At 42.8% G+C, this 23,306-nt stretch overlaps 1 protein-coding gene across 5 annotated transcripts in view; it reads left to right on the top strand.

The window, feature by feature from the left end:
- Positions 1–11,750, top strand: part of DLG1 (discs large MAGUK scaffold protein 1) — a gene marked incomplete in the record, with an annotated part of 511,316 nt that extends 499,566 nt beyond the window's left edge. For all 5 annotated transcript variants that reach the window (XM_073626325.1, XM_073626326.1, XM_073626329.1 and 2 more), the window contains 2 exon segments: positions 2,309–2,400; positions 11,325–11,750. In XM_073626325.1, the coding sequence (XP_073482426.1) occupies positions 2,309–2,400; positions 11,325–11,431 (199 nt within the window).
- Positions 11,751–23,306: the final 11,556 nt, after the last annotated feature.

Genomic DNA, 23,306 nt, shown 5'->3' with positions numbered 1-23,306 from the left:
GATGTGGAACTATTAGTGTCCTGGTCCAATGCAAAGCTGACAGGTTTGACTCCAGAACCAGGGATCCACCTGGTTCCATCTTTGGCAGTAGATGCCCTGGTGATGTCGTGAGAACAGTTTTTTGATTTGTATTTACCTCCAATACAGTTATTTGCGCAGGATTCCGGTGGGAGGAACATCAGTGATTTTGGTTGCAATGACGTGGCCCAGGAGAATATGGTATGCCTACATCGTAAATATGGCGATAGACGGTCCATGAACGCTTTCGGCTCAACCAGACCTCTAACGGCTTGATTATTGAAGCCATAGTTCTGAAGGATCGAGGGGTAGCTGACGCAGTCATTCCTGCTTTAAGAGCCAGAGAGACTTCCAGGGACATTTACCATAAGACCTGGTTGTATAGTCGCATCCTGTCTTTTCTCCACCTGGAGTGGGCTTGTGTGTGCCAACAAGGGGCAGATCTCAGGCTTGGCAATTTTTTTTCCAGAGGCAGATTGTTTCTCGGTCATTTTGCTGCAAGCCTTCCCTTTTCTGCTATAGGTTCCCCTTTTTCTTTCCTAAACCTGTCGCCAAGGGACAGGGCCCTTCACACACTGGACTTTGTGTGAGCTGTAAAGATGTACTCCGAATTGACTGCTGCTGTTAGGGAAATTCCCTTTTTCTCCTTCCTGAAGGACTAAAGACGGGTCACCTGACTGCTACAGTAAGTTGGTTGCTTCCCAATAGATTTGACAGCAAACCTTCCAATCCTACGGCTTAAAGGGAAGGAATCCACCAATTCCCATGACTGCTCTTCCTACCATGAGTGTAGCTGCCTCCTGGGCTATCCATCAGGCATCAGTGGATAAGGTTTACAAGGCTGCAACCCGGTCTTCGATTCACATCCTTAGAAAGTATTGGGTGGATGAAAGTATCACTGAGGATGCTACCTTCTCGTTGTAGTTACTTGCGGACTGGTGTATAGCCTCTTTGGCTGTCTCCCTCCCCTCATAAGCAGTGCTTTGGGACATCCCATTAAGTAAGGATTATTATGGTCACTCTGTGCCCCGTGATATACGATAAAGAAAACTAAATTTTTGTATGTCTAAAATCCATTTATTGAAGAACATCATGGGACACAGAGGTCCCACCCCTCTGAGGGATGCATTGTTTGTTACAAAACTGAAGCACTTCCTCCATGGGAGGGGTTATATAGGGAAGGACTTGCTGTCTTTTTTTTTTTGTTAACCTATAGTTGGTGCCATAACCAATTAAGTAAGGGTTAATATGGGCCATCTGTGTCCCGTGATGTACTTCAAGAAATGGATTTTACAGGTAAGTACAAAAATCCAGCTCTTGTTTCTGATTCTAAATTTAACATCGTTGTAAGGTCAGTTTGTTGACTGGTCATGCAGGCAAAGGTAGATTTGGATTTGGAGCAGAACCCTTCTGCACCATTTCCCTTATACAGCCTAGGATTGTAATACATGTGTTAGATTCTTATTCACTCCCTGGAAGTTATTTTTTATTGTCATGGAACATTCACTCATGTTGGAATTTGTATTGTTTTTTTTTTTTACTTTCATGTCCAAGTGAAAAAAATATTGGCAATGTATTGATTTCTTAGAATCGAATTTCCTTGAGGTTGATTGCTATAATTTGGGAATTTTCAACCTTTGGATTCATTTTATATTGAAGCGCTACTGATATTAAATTTGTCATTTATATAAAGTTATATCTCTCGCCATACTATGTGGTGTTTATTAAATATACAGAAATACCTGAAAAAGCTTAAAGGAGTTGTAAAGGCAGAAGGTTTTTTTATCTTAATGCATTAAGATAAAAAACCTGTGTAGCAGCCCCCCCAGCACCCCCCTATTTACCTACCTGAGCCCCATCTCTCTCCAGCGATGTCCACGATCCCCTCAGCCATCCAGGACACTCCTCTAGATTGTCAGAGCAGTGGAGCCATTGGCTCCCGAGGCTGTCAATCAAAGTCAGTCAGCCAATCGGGAGAGAGGGGGTGGTGCCAGGTCAGGCCTCCATGTCTGAATGGATACACGGAGCTCTGACTGGGCTTGGGTGCCCCCTGTAGCAAGCTGCTGGCTGAGGGGCACTCAAAGGAGTGAGGGGCTAGGAGCAGCAAAGAGGGACTTGAGAACAGGAGGATCTGGGCTGCTCTGTGCAAAACCAACTGCACAGAGGTGGTAAGTATTACATGTTTGTTATTTATTTTGATTTTTTTAAACAAGCCTTTACAATCATTTTAAGTAGAGTTAATCACAATAAAAGAGTTCACTAATTCAGTGGTTTGTGTGTATATGAGCAGGGAGATGAATAAACGTCTAACAGAGGATCAAGCCCGGAAAACATTTGAAAGAGCTATGAAACTGGAGCAGGAGTTCACAGAGCATTTTACAGGTTTGTTATTTAGTAAAAATGTCTGTCTTCTATGGTAATAATGGGTTCAGGATTCTTTAACCACTTCAGCCCCGGAAGGATTTACCCCCTTCCTGACCAGAGCACTTTTTACAATTTCGCTTTAACTGCTAATTGCGCGATCATGCAATGCTGTACCCAAACTAATTTGCGTCCTTTTCTTCCCACAAATAGAGCTTTCTTTTGATGGTATTTGATCACCTCTGCGGGTTTTATTTTTTGCGCTATAAACGGAAAAAGACCGAAAATTTTGAAAAAAAAATGATATTTTCTTCTTTTTTGTTATAAAAAAAATCCAATAAACTCAATTTTAGTCATGCATTTAAGCCAAAATGTATTTGGCCACATGTCTTTGGTAAAAAAAAATGTCAATATGCGTATATTTATTGGTTTGCGCAAAAGTTATAGCGTCTACAAACTAGGGTACATTTTCTGGAATTTACGCAGCTTTTAGTTTATGACTGCCTATGTCATTTCTTGAGGTGCTAAAATGGCAGGGCAGTACAAAACCCCCCCAAATGACCCCATTTTGGAAAGTAGACACCCCAAGGAAATTGCTGAGAGGCATGTTGAGCCCATTGAATATTATTTTTTTTTTTGTCCCAAGTGATTGAATAATGACAAAAAAAAAAATTTACAAAAAGTTGTCACTAAAAGATATATTGTTCACACAGGCCATGGGCATATGAGGAATTGCACCCCAAAATACATTCAGCTGCTTCTCCTGAGTATGGGGATACCACATGTGTGGGACTTTTTGGGAGCCTAGCCACGTATGGGGCCCCGAAAACCAATCACTGCCTTCAGGATTTCTAAGGGCGTAAATTTTTGATTTCACTCCTCACTACCTATCACAGTTTTGAAGGCCATAAAATGCCCAGATTGCACAACCCCCCCCCAAAATGACCCCATTTTGGAAAGTAGACACCCTAAGCTACTTGCTGAGAGGCATGTTGAGTCCATGGAATATTTTATATTTTGACAAAAGTTGCGGGAAAAAGACACATTTTTTTTTTATTTTTTTGCCAAAGTTGTCACTAAATAATATATTGCTCAAACATGCCATGGGAATATGTGAAATTCCACCCCAAAAGACATTCTGTTGCTTCTCCCAAGTACGGGGATACCACATGTGAGACTTTTTGGGAGCCCAGCCGCGTATGGGACCCCGAAAACCAAGCACCGCCTTCAGGATTTCTAAGGGCGTAACTTTTTGATATCACAGTTTCGGAGGCCATGGAATGCCCAGGTGGCACAAACCCCCCCAAATGACCCTATTTTGGAAAGTAGACACCCCAAGCTATTTGCTGAGAGGTATAGTGAGTATTTTGCAGACCTCACTTTTTGTCAGTTTTGAAAATTGAAAAAAGAAAAAAATTTTTTTTTTTTTTTTTTTTTGTCTTTCTTCATTTTCAAAAACAAATGAGAGCTGCAAAATGCTCACCATGCCTCTCAGCAAATAGCTTGGGGTTTGTGCCACCTGGGCATTCCATGGCCCCTGAAACTGTGATAGGCAGTGAAGAGTGAAATCAAAAATTTACGCCCTTAGAAATCCTGAAGGCGGTGATTGGTTTTCGGGGCCCCGTACGCGTCTAGGCTCCCAAAAAGTCCCACACATGTGGTATCCCCATACTCAGGAGAAGTAGGTTAATGTATTTTGGGGTGCAATTCCACATATGCCCATGGCCTGTGTGAGCAATATATTATTTAGTGACAACTTTGTGCAAAAATATTTACTAAATGATATATTGCTCACACAGGCCATGGGCATATGTGGAATTGCACCCCAAAATACATTAACCTGCTTCTCCTGAGTATGGGGATACCACATGTGTGGGACTATTTGGGAGCCTAGCCGCGTACGGGGCCCCGAAAACCAATCACAGCCTTCAGGATTTCTAAGGGCGTAAATTTTGGATTTCACTCTTCACTGCCTATCACAGTTTCGGAGGCCATGGAATGCCCAGGTGGCACAACCCCCCCCCCCCCCCCCCCCATGACCCCATTTTGGAAAGTAGACACCCCAAGCTATTTGCTGAGAGGCATGGAGAGCATTTTGCAGCTCTCATTTGTTTTTGAAAATGAAGAAAGACAAGAAAAAAAAAATTTTTTTTTCTTTTTTCAATTTTCCATACTTTGTGACAAAAAGTGAGGTCTGCAAAATACTCACTATACCTCTCAGCACATAGCTTGGGGTGTCTACTTTCCAAAATAGGGTCATTTGGGGGGGGTTTGTGCCACCTGGTCATTCCATGGCCTCCGAAACTGTGATAGGCAGTGAAGAGTGAAATCAAAAATTTACGCCCTTAGAAAGCCTGAAGACGGTGCTTGGTTTTCGGGGTCCCGTACGCGGCTGGGCTCCCAAAAAGTCTCACACGTGGTATCCCCGTACTCGGGAGAAGCAACAGAATGTATTTTGGGGTGTAATTTCACATATTCCCATGGCATGTTTGAGCAATATATCATTTAGTGACAACTTTGGCAAAAAAAAAAAAAATTTGTCTCTTTCCCACAACTTGTGTCACAATATAAAATATTCCATGGACTCGACATGCCTCTCAGCAAATAGCTTGGGGTGTCTACTTTCCAAAATGGGGTCATTTGGGGGGGGGGGGTTGTGCCATCTGGGCATTATGTCACACATTACCCACTCTTCTAACCACTTGAAGACAAAGCCCTTTCTGACACTTTTTGTTTACATGAAAAAATTATTATTTTTTTTTTGCAAGAAAATTACTTTGAACCCCCAAACATTATATATTTTTTTAAAGCAAATGCCCTACAGATTAAAATGGTGGGTGTTTAATTTTTTTTTTCACACCGTATTTGCGCAGCGATTTTTCAAACACATTTTTTTGGGAAAAAACACACTTTTTTAAATTTTAACGCACTAAAACACACTATATTGCCCAAATGTTTGATGAAATAAAAAAGATGATCTTAGGCCAAGTACATGGATACCAAACATGACATTGGCGACAAACTAAATACATTTTTAAAAGCCTTTACAGGTTACCACTTTAGATTTACAGAGGAGGTCTACTGCTGGAATTACTGCCCTCGATCTGACCTTCGCGGTGATACCTCACATGCATGGTGCAATTGCTGTTTACAATTGACGCCAGACCGACGCCATCCAGTCTGCACCTTGAGTACCCCCCTAGGGATCCTCTCACTTGGCAATGGCAGTTCATGGGTTCAAGGGAGCTGAGACAAAAGGGCCTAGTACCATGCATACAGGAAACTGAGAACACCATTCAGGGTAATGGTTGTTCCCTTGTCCCGGACTCCAGGACAAAAGGAATAGAACGGTTAAAAGGCCTGGAGGAGCCTTAAGAAGAGGCAATTTAACCACTTAAGGACTAGCCTCGTTTTGGATTTTAGGTGTTTACATGTTTAAAATAGTTTTTTTTTGCTCGAAAATAAATCAGAACCCCCAAACATTATATATTTTTTTTCTAACACCCTAGAGAATAAAATGGCGGTCATTGCAATACTTTTTTTCGCACCGTATTTGCGCAGCGGTCTTCTAAGCGCACTTTTTTTGGAAAAAATTCACTTTTTTGAATAAAAAAATAAGACAACAGTAAAGTTAGCCCAATTTTTTTTTATATTGTGAAAGATAATGTTACGCCAAGTAAATGGATACCCAACATGTCACGCTTCAAAATTGCGCCCGCTCGTGGAATGGCATCAAACTTTTACCCTTAAAAATCTCCATAGGAGATGTTTAAAAAATTCTACAGGTTGCATGTTTTGCATTTAGAGGAGGTCTAGGGATAGAATTATTGCTCTTGCTCTACCGGTCGTGGCGATACCTCACATGTGTGGTTTGCCCACCGTTTTCATATGCGGGCGCTACTCACGTATGCGTTCGCTTCTGCGCGCGAGCTCGTCAGGACAGGGCGCTTTAAAAAAAATTTTTTTTTCTTATTTATTTTAATTATTTTTTCACTGTTTTAAAAAAATAAATAAATAAATAAATTTGGATCACTTTTATTCCTATTACAAGGAATGTAAACATCCCTTGTAATAGAAAAAAGTATGACAGGTCCTCTTAAATATGAGATCTGGGGTCAAAAAGTCCTCCGATCTCATATTTACAATAAGATGCAAAAAAAAAAAAAAAAAGTCTTTTAAAAAAAGACGAAAAAAAAATATGCCTTATGGGCGGAGCTGACGTAATGTAATGACGTGGCTTCCGCCGTCCTATAGTATGGAGACGGGTGGCGCCATCTTAGTCTCACTGGTCTCCATACCGAAGAACTGACAGGTCCCGATTGCCTCCGCCGCTACCGACGGCTCCAGGAAGCGGCGGAGGGCGAATCCGCCGCGGAGACCACCATTATCGGTAACCACCATTATCGGTAACACGACCAGCTCCTGTAAAGGTGGATACCTCGGTTGTGGCAGCAGCTGCTGCCGTTACCGAGATATCCCTCTTCAAAGTGCCGACGTATATGTACAGGAACCGGTTGGTAAGTGGTTAAGGGGGAATATGATCACCATGTGAAATGTATAGGTGGTCCATATAGTGTACTTGGTGTAGAGTTATAAACTTTCAGGTCATTTGACGACAAAGGCGATGCTTTTTACATCTGGAAGAAATGAGCTGTGTAAACATGGAATAGACTGCCTCAAAAACTAGTCCTGGCCACCTCTGTAGATTGCTTTAACAACCTTAGTACTGCTGTATGTATATATTCATCCTCCTATTAAGGTGGTTATACCGAGATCATAGTTAAGGCTACAGCCATGATTCCAGCATTTTTTTTCCAGTAAGCGATTCCCAGCAAAGTTATCTGAATGGCTCTACAACCACTGGATCACTTTTCCAGGCAGTGGAGGGGGGCTAATGTTCATCCCAGGTTTTTTTTCCACAATTTCTGAACTCTTTTGATATAAAAAATAAAGGCCTCCTACCCCCAAAATCCATACCAGATGCTTATCCGAGCATGCAGCCTGGCAGGCCAAGAAGAGGTGGCTCAAATGAGCAGGGAGCCTTTATCGGGAACAGATTGTTTTTTGTTGTGTTTTTTTTTTTTTTTGTAAAGGGCTTGTCAGAAACATGTTTGTTTTTATTTACTCTCTTCACTTTTTTGGTGAATGAGTACCCCAAACTCTTTCACATTGGGCGGGTCCCCTTATTAAAGGGGACTTCCAGATTCCAATAAGTCCCCTGTCCCCAGACCCCCACAACCACACCATTTTTTTTATTAAAAGGACGCCAACGGCCCTGCTCCTTAACGTTGAAGCTACTAAACGTAGCTTGCACATTAGGCTAAACACAGCTAAACGTTGGCAAAAAACGCTAAAACATTAGCATTTTTGGTCTAGTGTTTCTAAAGCAGTTTATAATTTTCTAGTGTGCTTGAAGCCTAAAGGCTAAGTTCACTTTATTTTTTTTAATAATAAAAGCACATCAATTTGCAAGTAAAAAAAGTGCATTTATTATTTCTTTACACTGCAGCCTGTAAAGCATTGCACCCATGATCAGCAGATCATGGATGTAATGACATTAACCCGCAGACTCAACTGTTACTGAAGTCCAGGAAGAATTGGTTAACGATGAGAGCGCTCACCGACTCGGAACACAATAGCTCAGTGGGGAGATCGCTGTACTAGTACTAACATCACATAGTTGCTCCAGCTGGATTGAATGACAAAAAACTGCCTGTGTGTACCAGGCATTAAAGGCCCCGTTGGCTCTTGCAGGTCCAGCCCTACAGCCGGCTATTTCTATTTGCCAGACTGATGCTAATTGGACAAGACCAATGAATAGAGACTGGGAACATCTCTTGAGGACCCCACTCTCTTACAGTAATTACAGATAATGCCCCATATTTTGTGTTGATGCTCTGAAGAATGTAATTCACCAAGTCTCTAGAATGTCCCTTATATCTGTGCATATGTGCAGAATTTTGTGACTAAAATGTTGGACTTCTCTTGTTGCAATCTCCTGGATACCAAAGTCCACCAAGCCTGCCCAGAAGCCTATCATCCAGAGGATGATTAATTTCTTTTTAACTTTCAGCTGGATACTTTGCCCTCCGGTCCTTACATTGGAGTACTTGGATAATCTTGGACACAGCCCAAGCCAGAATTTTCCTTCCTCAGGAAACCGTTGCCTCCCTAAGGTCTCATACACAGACCCTCAGATCCAAACAGCACACCTCAGTGCATTTCTGCTTGAGGGTTTTGGGCCTAATGGTAGCTTCTTAATCTTGCAGAGTCTATTTCTGCACTGTATGTTGGGGCCGAAGCCTCAACTTCCTAGCTGCTGTTGCCCAAATACTGGATCATTCTATCTGTCTGGTTCTAAGCACTCTGGCAATATCCCGGACATTGTCTGTCTGATTATGATTCTCCTGTGACTGTGTGTCAAACATGGTTTACAGCTCCTATTTTTATTTATGATTGAGATTCAGAGTTCATAGCATTGTGGGATTTAACCTGCTTTTAAAAGCCTTGAGTTATTTAGCGCTCCAGTGTCTACAAAGATTTTTCCTTAGAGAAAATCTTTCCACTGCTAGGTTAGGTCCCTACGTTATGGAGTAGTTGTAACAGATCTGAAGAGCTTTGTTCTTTAGCTGTGATGGTCAATTATAAGCTTCTGAACTTGTGCCCTGCATAGGCTGATGTGGGAAGCTGAGGCGTACAAGAAACAACAAATGTTTTTCTCCCTTCAAAGGAACATGGTCTTTGTAGACCGACTCTTGACGTAGTCATTAGCAGCACCTCAGGTGGCCACACTATGCTCCTACCAGAGCACAGGAGAGCTGTGCAAAGGTCAGAGGAGTCCCATCACGCTACTGCTTCTTCCCTAGCAGTGCATACTCGCAGATGCTTGGAGTCCAACACTCACTCAGATCATACGTCCAGAAGCTGGAGATCCGTTATTGCCCCTAGCAAGCCTTTGGCTTGAAGGTGTACCTCCACTTCTAAAATTTCAGAATTGTTTTCAGAATTGGATGGGTTCCCAGGGCTGTGCTTCCTTGGATTTTGAATGCTTATAATATACCCTTTTGACTTATTGTTTGAAGAAGGTATCTACTACACACAGCTGTTCTCACTTGGTCCCCTGAATTTTGGGACACCCTATTTCTGTCTTAGTAGGAACCTGCCCATAAGAGTTATTCCCTACAAGGGTAATCGCTCTCCTCAGGGAAACTCTCTATCCTTGGATAATGCTAATTCTTATTATGCCCTCGTTCCAGAGGTATCTACTGAGTTAGTTGGGACCAGTTTCCACTGCTCCCTCCTCTAGCAGGGTCCTGCTCCCTTGGTGTCCTTCAAGGGTACTGGTACTTGTTGATTGCATTGGACCTTATGTCCACCATTTTGTGTTCTTCTTTCCTTGATGTTCCCATTCATGGGACTCCCATGAAAGTGGTCAGATTAACTGAATCAGCCAGAATTCTCTTGGGAGGGCCCAACTCCTGCAAGTTTTGTTAGGCCTTTACAGTGCTGGTAGCTATTGGTCACCAATGAGCAAGGCTGACCAGATCCTAGTTTAAGCATTCTGCACCCTCCAGGTTAGTGGAATCCTGTCCAATGGTCACAAAGTCCCACCTCCTTCACATTTAAGGGCTAGTGGGGGACACTTCCTTAATCTCCCCTTTTGGTATATGGGAGTCTGGACTTGAGGCAAGACATGCAAGCAGTTCCTATGGATCTAATGGTCCATCATATGTACCCTTGGTTTATGAGGTTGTCCATTGTGACCCTCCCCCAAATCCGCTTGCAAGCTAAGGTTCCTCCCATTCATTCTACAGCTGTGGATGCTTTACTGGATTGTGGCAGGCTCTGCTGGTGTTTTTCCTGTCAGCTTCTAGTGAAAATGACAGTTTTTCTTTGTGTACAGGTCTGCTCATCTTACTGTTTTCTGGTGTTGCTGCACCAGTATGGGTGCTTGTCTTCCCACTTCTATTTTCTATGGGGGTTACTTTTTGCACCCTTTCCCTCTTTGTCAGTCTCTCTGCCTTCAGGTGTTTTCGTAAGGAGATTATCTCCAATTTCCGAGGTCCTTGACCAGTACTCTTGGGGAATTGTTCTATTTTGTCATATGAGATTGGACGGTTGTACAAGACTTCCCTACTCATTGGAGCCTTTCTTCCCTGATATCTAGGATCAGAAGTTTAAAGCTTGGAGATGGTCTTCCTTAGGCTGCCCGATCTTAACCTTGTAGAACTATAGTCCAATTTTTTCTTAGAGTGTTGCCAGTGTTCCCTTTTGTTAATCATTCTTTTTGTTTTTCTGTTCTCCCCATTCAAGTAGTTATGTTACTCCACCTTTTGGTGGTTGTAACTGGTGGTCGACTCTCAGCCTCTGGTGCTGATTCAGTGTCCTGGTAAAGTAGTTATGCCTGTTGTCTGTGATTCTTGTCTTTGGCTGCACATCAATTTGATCCTATTTTAGGCATTCTGCACCCTCTTAGTGGAGGTAGTGGAATCTTTCCCAGAAATCAAAGTAAGACCTCCCTCCCACAATGGACCATAACTCCTGTGATGGTCCAGATGAGAAGTAACGACTAGGCCTCACTTAGCTACATACTGGGAGTATTCCAGTCAGGCTTCAGGAGGTACGTAAATAGCCTACACCTATAGCAAGAACATTTTTCAACTTTAGTCAGAGCTGCACAGTTTCTTTTTAAATTTACAGGTGCCCCTTATCTGCATAGGCAAATTTTTGGTACAGGTGAACTAACCTTTTAAGATTTGCATTGGGAGTCAGTAAGTAACCCTTTTTCTTTTTTTTTTTTTTTTTTTTTTTTTTTTTTTTTTTTTTTTTTTTGCTGGTATGGTAATCTTTCGTTTGTGGTAAATATAACGTGATAAATGTTGTATGGTATAAAAACCAAATGCTGCCTCAATAATAATTGTGTTGGCACTTTTTATTTTTTGTAGCAATTGTGCAGGGCGACACTTTGGAGGAAATTTACAATCATGTGAAACAGATCATAGAAGAACAGTCTGGCTCCTACATCTGGATACCTGCAAAAGAGAAGTTATGAAACGAGAAGAAAACTCTGGAGCCCCTATCACTGCCCATTCACAGCATCCTGTACCTTCTCCCATAGGAGCAAGCCCCGTTTGTATGGGACTGTTCTTGCCACTTATTTGCTGCCCTTTCATCCACCTTTCACACGGTTATATTTTATTTAATTTTTAATAATGTCAAATTTGATTTCTTAATGTTTTCTTTTGTTTTTAAAGAAGGTGGAAAAACTAGAGCAGTTATTTAAGGTTAGAAAATAAGTGGCAAAAATTCCTTAATGTTTAAGGGAAAGTTGCAAATACAATTTAAATAAAAAAAAAAAAAAAAAAAAAAAAGCTTTATAGACAATTTTCAAAAATGAAAAACATTACATGAAATAAAGTGGTCTTAATATTGTGAGCATCTTTGCACAATTTGCATTTAACAGCATGGTTTGGCCTATGTATTTAATTCTCTATTATTTTGACTTGATCCGGTTCTCTACATAGGCAGAGGTTCTCTTAGCATTCTGTTGCCTGGTTGCTGCTGCATTGCATAACATTTTGGTTCTGCAATCTGCTTTAAAGCACCTTCTGGCGGTGGAAAGGTTATCTTCAATCATTTGTCATAAGATCTATTTTGGTTTTGTCTTGTTGAATTGTATGTACTCCAGCGTTCTTTATATGAATGACTTTTAAACTTGATTAATCATATGCATATAACACAATTTAAAATGACAAATTTTTGATATGGATCACCTTTGTGAAAAGACAGTTGAATTTTTCAGGTCATTAACATAGCCTCTCTAATGTAAATAAACACTACAGGAGATCACATCCCTACATCTCATTTGGAGAATTGGATTCATAGACTTAATGCTGTATGTGTATTCTTAGAAGACAGATTTTAATATTTTACCCACAATAACTGCCTATTTTGTTATAATAAAATATATATTAAACTTTCTTTAAATTCTAACTATGGGAGTACTTTTCTTGCACATGTGCATATATAAATATAAAAATATATTTTTTTCTCTTATCACCATTTTTTTTTTTTTTTTTTTTTTTGGAAGACGAATGGAATTTATTAGATCTTCCTTTCATGTGAAATATGAACAAGACATCAGTGGCTGTGTTAATTGATGCTGGAATAAGGAAGGTTAGCCGCTTAATTAAATCTAGGCGTGTTCTCCTCTCTTCTGAAGAGTCCTCTTTGTTTTATTTTTTATGCAATGTGCATGTTTTTACGCTGTGTGATATGTCAGCTACAGTAGTTCTAAGTTTTTTTGGGGGGGGGGTTTTGTGCATTTTCACAAGGATTCACCAGGCTTGCATGTATCATGTCCATAACAACCAGTCTTTAGCCACAACAATTTAAAGGGAGCCTTTGGAGGGGGGGGGGGGATAAAAATAAGACTAAAATTTATTGGTGCTTATCGGTTGTTTGATTTTTGAAATTGTTAATAACATATATCCTCCTTACAGCCTCATTGAACCTCTACCAAATAAGCATTAGTTTGTGATGAACAAGCAGCATTATTCATTCCATTTGTCAGAAAGAGGAGAACAGCAAATAAAATTTTATGGAACAATATGCATGTGTGGAGTGTGTCCTAATTTACCCTAAATATTCAGTGTTCATGTGTTTAAGTAATGTTGCTATGTAGGTAAAACTCTTTTTCTCACCAGTTCTGTTTTCTCCAGCCTCACTGTCAATCATTTTTGACTGTGTGTGTTGAGGGGCCAATCTCAAGGCAGAGATTTCTGTCTAAACCTTCCCCAAAACAGCCTGATTTTTCCAGCTTTGGTGAAAAAAAAAAAAAACCAATCCCATGTTCAATATTATGTAGATATTATGTAAATATTATTTTAAGAGTTTGGGCATTTTTACCAGCCTATAAACTCCCCTCCAGTGGCGTCGGGGGGGGGCTGGAGCCCCGAGTGTGCCCCCAAAAAGCCCCGGGTCTCGATATTGCTAAATTCATTATTAGCCACGAGCCGTTTACACAGGCAACAGGGAACGATCTCCTGCTTAGCCGAGTGACGTACAAAAAGTCCCGACTCCTATGATGGACTTCCCACTGGTCCAATGCCGAGAACGCAGGACGTGTGACGTCCATCAGGAGGAGGTGGAAATGACACTGCGGCCGCGCTGGGCACTGTGAGATCCCTGCTCGCTCTGTGTAAATGGGCGGGCAGAGGAGCGGCTCTCATATCCTGGCTCTCTCTCCCTGGTGCATGCAGCGGAGCGGCTCTCATATCCTTGCTCTCTCTCCCTGGTGCGTGCAGCCTGCTGTTTCAAAGTGATCATGGATGAGATGGGCTACACTACACAGGTAAGGCTGAGCTGCAGGAGTGTCAAGAGGTCACCTGTCGCAGGGGGGATCAGTGTAATGGTCAGGTAGGTCAGTTTAGTGGTCAGCATGGATGGGCACAGGTGAGCCAGGCAGCAACCAGCAAGTGAGCCTGTCAACCCCCCAGCCCCCGCCACTGCCAGGCTTTGACTTCGGGCTGAAGCCCCTGGTCTTTTTCCCACCTAGCAATGCCCCTGCTCCCCTCTGTTATCCTATGTGTCCATGCACACATGAACGTTTTTGGACATTTATCAGCAGGGAAGTTTATGAGCTGTTGTCTGAATGCCCTAAAAATCGCATTCAAGAGCAGTCCTAAAAACACTAGATGCTGTTAACCACATCAGCCCCGGAAGGATTTACCCCCTTCCTGACCAGAGCACTTTTTACAATTTGGCACTGTGTCACTTTAACTACTAATTGCGCGGTCATGCAGTGCTGTACCCAAACGAAATTTGCGTCTTTTTTCCCACAAATAGAGCTTTCTTTTGATGGTATTTGATCACCTCTTCGGTTTTTATTTTTTGCGCTATAAATGGAAAAAGACCAAAAATTTTGAAAAAAAATTATATTTTCTACTTTTTGTTATAAAAAAAATCCAATAAACTAAATTTTAGTCATACATTTAGGCCAAAATGTATTTGGCCACATGTCTTTGGTAAAAAAAAATGTCAATAAGCGTATATTTATTGTTTTGCGCAAAAGTTATAGCGTCTACAAACTAGGGTATATTTTCTGTAATTTACACAGCTTTTAGTTTGACTACCTATGTCATTTCTTGAGGTGCTAAAATGGCAGGGCAGTACAACCCCCCCCAATGACCCCATTTTGGAAAGTAGACACCCCAAGGAAATTGCTGAGAGGTATGTTGAGCCCATTAAATATTACATTTTTTTGTCCCAAGTGATTGAATAATGATAAAAAAAAAAATTACAAAAAGTTGTCACTTAATGATATATTGCTCACACATGCCATTGTTATATGTGAAATTGTGCCCCAAAATACATTTAGCTGCTTCTCCTGATTATGGGGATACCACATGTGTGGGACTTTTTGGGAGCCTAGCCGGGTACGGGGCCCCGAAAACTAAGCACCCTCTTCAGGATTTCTAAGGGCGTAAGTTTTTGATTCCACTCCTTACTACCTATCACAGTTTTGAAGGCCATAAAATGCCAAGATTGCACAAAACCCCCCCAAATGACCCCATTTTGGAAAGTAGACGCCCCAAGCTATTTGCTGAGAGGCATGTTGAGTCCATGGAATATTTTATATTTTGCCACAAATTGCAGGAAAATTACAAACTTTTGTTTTGCACAAAGTTGTCACTAAATGATATATTGCTCAAACATGCCATGGGCATATGGAATTACACCCCAAAATACATTCTGCTGCTTCTCCTGAGTACGGGGATACCACATGTGTGGGACTTTTTGGGAGCCTAGCTGCATACGGGGCCCCGAAAACCAATCACCGCCTTCAGGATTTCTAAGGGCGTAAATTTTTGCTTTCACTCCTCACTATCTATCACAGTTTCGAAGACCATAAAATGCCAAGATAGCACAATACCCCCACAAATGATCATTTTGGTAAGTAGACACTCCAAGCTATTTGCTGAGAGGCATGGTGAGTATTTTGCAGCTCTCATTTGTTTTTGAAAATGAAGAAATACAAGAAAAATGTATTTTCAAAAAGTGAGGTCTGCAAAATGCTCACTATACCTCTCAGCAAATAGCTTGGGGTGTCTACTTTCCAAAATGGGGTCATTTGGGGGGGGGGGGGGTTGTGCCACCTGGTCATTCCATGGCCTCCGAAACTGTGATAGGCAGTGAAGAGTAAAATCAAAAATTTACACCCTTAGAAAGCCTGAAGGCGGTGCTTGGTTTTCCGGGTCCCGTACGTGGCTAGGCTCCCAAAAAGTCTCACAGGTGGTATCCCCATACTCAGGAGAAGCAACAGAATGTATTTTGGGGTGTAATTTCACATATTCCCATGGCATTTTTGAGCAATATATCATTTAGTGACAACTTTGTGCAAAAAAAAAAATTGTCTTTTTCCTGCAACTTGTGTCACAATATAAAATATTCCATGGACTCGACATGCCTCTCAGCAAATAGCTTGGGGTGTCTACTTTCTAAAATCGGGTAATTTGGGGGGGTTTTGAACTGTCCTGACATTTTATGAACAACATTTAGAAGCTTATGTCACACATCACCCACTCTTCTAACCACTTGCAGACAAAGCCCTTTCTGACACTTTTTGTTTTTTTTGCAAGAAAATTACTTTGAACCCCCAAACATATATTTTTTTAAAGTAAAGGCCCTACAGATTAAAATGGTGGGTGTTTAATTTTTTTTTCACACAGTATTTGCGCAGCGATATTTCAAATGCATTTTTTGGGAAAAAACACACTTTTTAAAATTTTTATGCACTAAAACACACTATATTGCCCAAATGTTTGATGAGATAAAAAAGATGATCTAGGCCGAGTGCATGGATACCAAACACGACATGCTTTAAAATTGCGCACAAACGTGCAGTGGTGACAAACTACATTTTTAAAAGCCTTTACAGGTTACCACTTTAGATTTACAGAGGAGGTCTACTGCTAAAATTACTGCCCTCGATCTGACCTTCACAGTGATATCTCACATGCATGGTGCAATTGCTGTTTACATTTGACGCCAGACCGACGCTTACGTTCGCCTTTGCGTGAGAGCAGGGGGGGGGACAGGGGTTCTTTCTTTCTTTCTTTCGCTTTTTTATCTCATTTTTAAACTGTTCCTTTCATTTTTTTTTTTTTTTTTTTATCATTTTTATTGTTATCTCAGGGAATGTAAATATCCCCTATGATAGCAATAGGTAGTGACAGGTACTCCTTTTTTTGAAAAAATTGGGGTCTATTAGACCCTAGATCTCTCTTCTGCCCTCAAAGCATCTGACCACACCAAGATCGGTGTGATAAAATGCTTTCCCAATTTCCCAATGGCGCTGTTTACATCCGGCAAAATCTAAGTCATAAAATTCTTGTAGCTTCCGGTTTCTTAGGCCATAGAGATGATTGGAGCCATTCTGGTCTCTGATCAGCTCTATGGTCAGCTGGCCGAATCACCGGCTGCAATCTCAGGTTCCCTGTTGGGACAGGAGAGCCAGAGAAAAACATGGAAGACGGTGGGGGGGGCATTCCCTCCCACTGCTTGTAAAAGCAGTCTAGAGGCTAATTAGCCGCTAGGATTTCTTTTACATGAAAGCCGACCGCTGACTGAAAAGAATACCAAGATGATACCTAAACCTGCAGGCATCATTCTGGTATAACCACTCAAAGTCCAGCAACTTACCAGTAGGTTGCTGGTCCTTGTTGGGCATATATTGTAAACTTTTTTTTCATGCAGCCTGTGGGCTGAACGAAAAAAAAAGAGATTGATCGGTGGGTATGCCCACCATTAGAATACCTCCCTTCATCCACCCACTTCTAATGATGGGCATACATGCACCGTTTATATATGCCGAAGCATGGGGGCATCCGCCCCAAAAGGTAGGAGCATATATGCTCTTTTTTTTAACTGTGGTGGTGAAATCACCTACAGCGCTGGAGTCACGGCTTTATGTATCGTGGGAGCAACCGCTGTTGCTGGCAAAATAGATAAATCCGCGCTGCAACTGAATGGCGTACCAGCTAAGCAAATGATGGTTAACAATAAAACAAAGTAACATTACAGGAAGACTTACCATACCTGCAAAGCAAATACAAAAAAAAATAGTAAAAAACAAAACATTTTTTAATGCAACCTGGTTCTAAAATATATATATGCTGAAGCATGGGGGCATCCACCTGCAAAAGGTAGGAGCAAATCGCACCTCCGCCCCTGCTGCCCCCATGCTTCGGCATATATGCTCTTTTTTTTAACTGTGGTGGTGAAATCACCTCCGGCAGCGCTGGAGATCACGGCTTTATGTATCGTGTTGCTGTCAGGATAAATTAAATCCGCTCTGCAGCTGAATGGCGTACCTGAAAACAAAAAAATGGTTAACAATAAAAAACAGTAAACGGTAAAGTATAAAAAAAAATTGCATACCTATAAAGCAAACATGATAAAACAACAATAAAACATTGCAGAATAGAATACAGTAAAAAAGAGCAGAACAATAGAGAGAGAACAATAAAACGACAACTATTTTTGTTTTTTTTATTTTATATATTTTTGTGTTTTTTTTACACATTTTTTTGTAACTAACTTTTGTAACTGTAACCGGTTCCAGGTTTGGGTCTCCCAAAATGCGATGGCATCTTGGGAGACCCTGTGAAAGTGTGCCTAGTCTGTGCAGTGCTGTGCCCTACACTAATACTCAATTAGTGTATGGTAGCGTTCAAAACATTCACCAGTGCAAAGACCAGGATTGTCAGGACAAGAGGGACAATAATAGCGGTTGTCACGCCTATATCCGCACTTGCTGCAGACACAACGTCTTTTTTGGGGGGTTCATTGGGTAGGGGTACTCGGGAGGACATAAAGAAAATGCCTCTCATGTAGCCGGCTTACTGCATTTGGTTGGGGAAGGTGAGGTGGAGCACCGTTTGGAAACAGAAGGGCTCTGACAATCTCTACCTGGAATTTAAGGAAGGATCCAGTCCGTCCTGAAGCTCTGTATAGCACATGAGCGTTCAGCTAAGCTAATTGAAATAAACAGACACTTTCTTGTACCAGCGTCTGGCCTTACGGGCAATTAGGTACGGCGCCAACAACTGGTCGTTGAGCTCCACCCCTCCCATATTTTGGTTATATTCGTGGACACGAAGGGGTTTCTCCACAACACCAGTCGCTGTAGTAATTTGGACCGTCCTGTCTGCATGAAGGGAGGTAAGAACGAAAACATTCTTATTATCCCTCCACTTCATAGCAAGCAAGTTATTACACTTGAAGCAGGCTCTCTCCCCCAGCCTAAGACGGGAATCTACAAGCCGCTGGGGAAAGCCCCAGCGATTAGGTCACACGGTGACACATGCTCCAATCTGCTGATCAAACAAGTGACTAAAAAGTGGCACGCTCGTGTAATAATTGTCCACATATAAATGGTACCCCTTTCCAAATAAGGGTGACACCAAGTCCCACACAATCTTGCCAGCGCTTCCTATGTAGTCAGGGTAGTTTGTCAGCTCTATGTGGCTATCTTTTCCCTTGTAAACCATAAAACTTCATGTATAGCCTGTGGTCCTGTCACAGGGCTTATACATCTTGACCCCGTATCTGGCACGCTTGCTGGGAAGGTACTGTTTGAATGACAAGCGGACAGAAAACTTAATCAGGGACTCATCAATGCAGACAACTTGATGGGGAGTAAACAAGTCTGCAAAACGTTGGTTGAAGTGGTTTACAAGGGGACGAATTTTGTAGAGCCGATCGTATCCAAGGTCTCCACGAGGACGACAGAGTTCATTGTCATTGAAGTGCATGAACCGCAAGATCTACTCGTATCATGCCCTGGTCATGGAGGCAGAGAACAAGGGCATATGGTGAATTGGGTCAGTTTACCAATATGACCGCAACTCACTCTTTTTAGTTATGCCCATGTTGAGGGAAAGGCCCAGAAAGACCTTAAATTCGGAAACCGTAATTGGTCTCCAATCTCTGGCAAGGGAGGACTGGGGAATAGTGGCGACGTGTTGATCAGCATACAAATTTCTTTGGTCCACAATAGATCTATAGAGATCTTCGATGAAAAACAGCGAATAAAAATCAAGTGACGTAAAATCAACTGTTTCCACCTGAATGCCGGGTTGGCCAGTGAATGGGGGAAGTACGGGTGCTGCAGAAGTGGTGGGTTCCCAATTAGGATTGGCGAATGCAGCAGGAAGGGCACGACGGACCTGTGTTCGTCTTCTTGGTGGCAGCAGGACACTACTTGTGCTTGCCACCTCACCAGCTTGAACTGCACTTATGGGACTCGCCACGTCACCACGTGATACTGCAGGGCTGGATTGACTACGACCAGGGTGTACTAGGCCGCTGGTGCTTGCCAGTTCACCAGAAGGAATAGCGGCGCTAGTAATGCTCTGCTCCATACGAGGAACCTGCGGTTCTTTCACATCAACGACAGAAGAAGTTTGGGGTCTGATACGCCTGACTGGCAGGCACCACAACTCCGTCGTCAGAGCTATCTGTCATGGAGCTGCTGTCCTCTATAGGATCGTATTCTGAGCCTGAATCTGACAGATGAGTGACTTCCTCTTCACTATCTGTCATGCTTAGAAACGTGTAGGCTTCTTCACTAGTGTACCTTCGATTTGCCATTTTGGGCTCTAAATTTAGTGGTACACTAGTGAGACTCACAGGTAAAAAAAAGCTCCTGACTGTTAGCAACTGTATCAAAACGTGACCAAAAAAACTGTTAGCGTTCGCAGGGATCAGGCCTGACTCTGCGAACGCTGCAGTTAAGTGTGTTTTGTAAGTGACAGTGATCGATCGATACTGCACTTGGGTGGGCTGGGTGGAGGTGCAAAACGCAGGTGCTAGCAGGTACCTGGGCTGATCCCGCTAACACTGCGTTTTTGGGAACCCTAAACTGCTGGGGACGCTAGTATAGATCAGATCAGATATTGATCCGTTCAGATACTATACCACTAAGGGAGGTGTATGCTGTGTGCGTGGGTGTTAGCGGTACTGCCACTAACCTGACACTGCCTGGGGCGACGCAGACCCTATCTGACTCTAAAACCTAACTTGTATCACCCGCCGGATGATCAGGGGGTTAAACCTTTATTAGGTAATAAATGGCGGGTGCCCTGACACTATAAAAAATAAACTAACTAACCAGCATCACCCGTAACAGTTATATGGTGATCATTGGTGAAAGGGTTAACTAGGGGGCAATCAGGGGGTTAAAACATTTACTAGGTAGTATATGGGGGTCCCTGACACTATAAAACGCTGACGGCGAACCTAAATACTTACATCCCTAACTAGCGTCACCTGTGACACTAATACAGCGATCAGAAAAACGATCGCTTAGTGACACTGGCAACGGGGGGTGGTCATGGGGTTAAACCTTTATTAGGGGGGTACCCTAGACCTAAAGGGGCTTACCACTAACTGCCCTACCACTTATAACGGACACAAATGACACCAATGCAGTAATCAGTAAAAAAAAAAAAACTATTGGTGTCACTGTGACAGGGGGTGCAGGGGGGTGATCGGGGGTTGGAAAGTGTGCCTAGAGTGTTCTACTGTTAGTGTAGTGTTGGTGCACTTACTTGGATGTCTTCTCTCCTTGGTGCTGGAACGAAAAGACAGACACGAGGAGAGATGACATCACTTCCTCTGCCGCTGCTTACATTACAGCAGCAGCGGAAGATTTTCATTCCTTGGGAGCAATCGCAAGGGGGTGGCCACGAATGAGTGGCCTCCCCCTCAGCACGGATCGCTCCCATAAAGATGCTGACCGCCTCGGGCACCGGGGGGGGGCTATATGCCCCCCACCCGTGGGAGGCTAATCACGTATCAGATACGTGATTTTGCCTGCCCGTGCCATTCTGCCGCAGTATATCTGCGTTAGACGGTCGGCAAGTGGTTAAATGCGTTTAAGGGGGATGAGGACAAGGGCCTCTTCCCAACAACCCTGGCCGGTAGTTGACGGGGTCTGCGGGCGAGGGCTTATCGGAATCTTGAAGCTCCCTTTAAAAAGGCGGCCCCCACCCTATGTGAATGAGTATGGGGTACATTGCACCCCTACCCATTCACCTAAAAAATAAAAAAAAAAAGCGTAAAAAATAAATATTGTACACAGGTTTTCAAAGAATTTCATTAAGGCAGCTCCGGCGTCTTTCCGATTTCTTCTCCCCTCTCCGACTCTTCTCCCTCCTCCGCTAATGTCTTCTGCCTCTGCCGGTTCTTCTGCCATCTCCGCCGATGTCTTCTAGCCCTCTCCAGTTCTTCTCCCTCTGTCCGCTGTCTTTTGCCTCTGCCGGGTCTTCTCCGCTGTCTTCTCGCTCTTTTGCCGGGTCTTCGCTGCTGTCTTCTCCCTCTGTTCTTCTTCCGATGTTGACTCAACACTCTCTCCTGGTGTAATGCTGGGTCCGCCGTGTGCAATGACTTACATTGGCATGAGGCGGGGCCACCCGCTGACGTCAGAGAGAGCGCTGTCAACATCGGAAGAACAGAGGGAAAAGAGACAGCAGACAAAGGGAGAAGAACCAGAGAGAGCTAGAAGACATTGGCGGAGAGGTGAGAAGAACCGGCAGAGGCAGAAGACATCAGCGGAGGACGGAGAAGAGCCAGAGAGGGGAGAAAAGATATGAAAGAGACTTCGGAGCTGCATTAATAAAATACTTTAAAAACCTGTGTACAGTGTTTACTTCTGACCTTTTTTTTTTTTTTTTTTTTTTTTTTTTTTTTTTTTTTTTTTTTTTTTAAGGTGAGTTGGACCCCATACTCATTCACATAGGGTGGGGGGCTGGGATTTGGGCGGGCCCCCTTAAAGGGGGCTTCCAGATTTCGTTAAGCCCCCGCCTGCAGTCCCTGACAACCACCAACCAGGGTTGTCGGGAAGAGGCCCTTGTCCTCAACATGGGGGCAAGATGCTTCAAAGCACCCACCCCATGTTGAGGGCATGTGATATGGTCCAGGAGGGGGGGGGCGCTCGCTCGCCCCCCCATCCTAACCTGCTGGGCTGTGTGCTTGGATAATGGTTTGGTATGGATTTTGGGGGGGACCCCACATAATTTTTTTTGGCATGGGGGGGGTTCCCCTTAAATCATCATGATCCGACTTTTGGTGTGACTTCTATTCAAATAAATGGGCTCCCATAGGGAACCATTGATTTTGAATGGAGGCAGAGAAACGCGTATTAACGCTAACACAAAACGCTGATAAAATCACATTTTTAAAGCAGCGTTTTCCTGCCAGCAATTCGAATTCCAGAAGGTTGAAGGAAAGTAGAGCGTGGCTGGGTGCGAACAGGACAAAAAGTAAATTATCCCTAAGAGGTAAACAAAATAAGCAGGTTCTAACCTTTCCTTTCTCTTTTTTTAGGTTTTTAATGGAGTTGGGCTTTAAAGTACCTGTTCTGTAAATGTGTTAATTGAGATTCATATAGAAAAAAGAAAATTACACATTGCAAAGACTAGCTATTCAAGAGTCCTATCTTTCTTTGTTCTGAAGAAATGGATGTTTTCCTCAATATGCCTTTTCTTAAACTAATGGGATTACTGAAAGGGTCTGCCTGAGCACCATCTGCATTGTTTCAGCCATAGAGTTCCCCCTGTAAAAAGCTGTTTTTGCAGGGCTGCCTCCAAAGTTAATGCAGAGAACTGATCATGAAATTATGAGGCAAAAAACCTGGGTGTGTATTATCTTAATCGTACAGAACAGAGGCTGAGCGTTAATAGACCTTGGGTTATAGGCTTGTACCTTCAGTTGATTGGACAATGGCAAAGCTTTTGAGGACATGCCCCCCACTATAACCCTACTGCAGTTGGGTTTTTTCTATTGTCCTGTTCCTGTTAGTGTACATCCCCCTCCCCCCCCCCACACAGATAAATCACTCCTAGCTTAAAGGGAACTCCACT

The sequence above is a fragment of the Aquarana catesbeiana genome, linkage group LG04, assembly GCF_042186555.1.
Source record: "Aquarana catesbeiana isolate 2022-GZ linkage group LG04, ASM4218655v1, whole genome shotgun sequence".
Classification (NCBI taxonomy): domain Eukaryota; kingdom Metazoa; phylum Chordata; class Amphibia; order Anura; family Ranidae; genus Aquarana; species Aquarana catesbeiana.
Note: the sequence above shows the minus strand (reverse complement) of the source record. Positions and strands in the feature narration are given on the sequence as shown.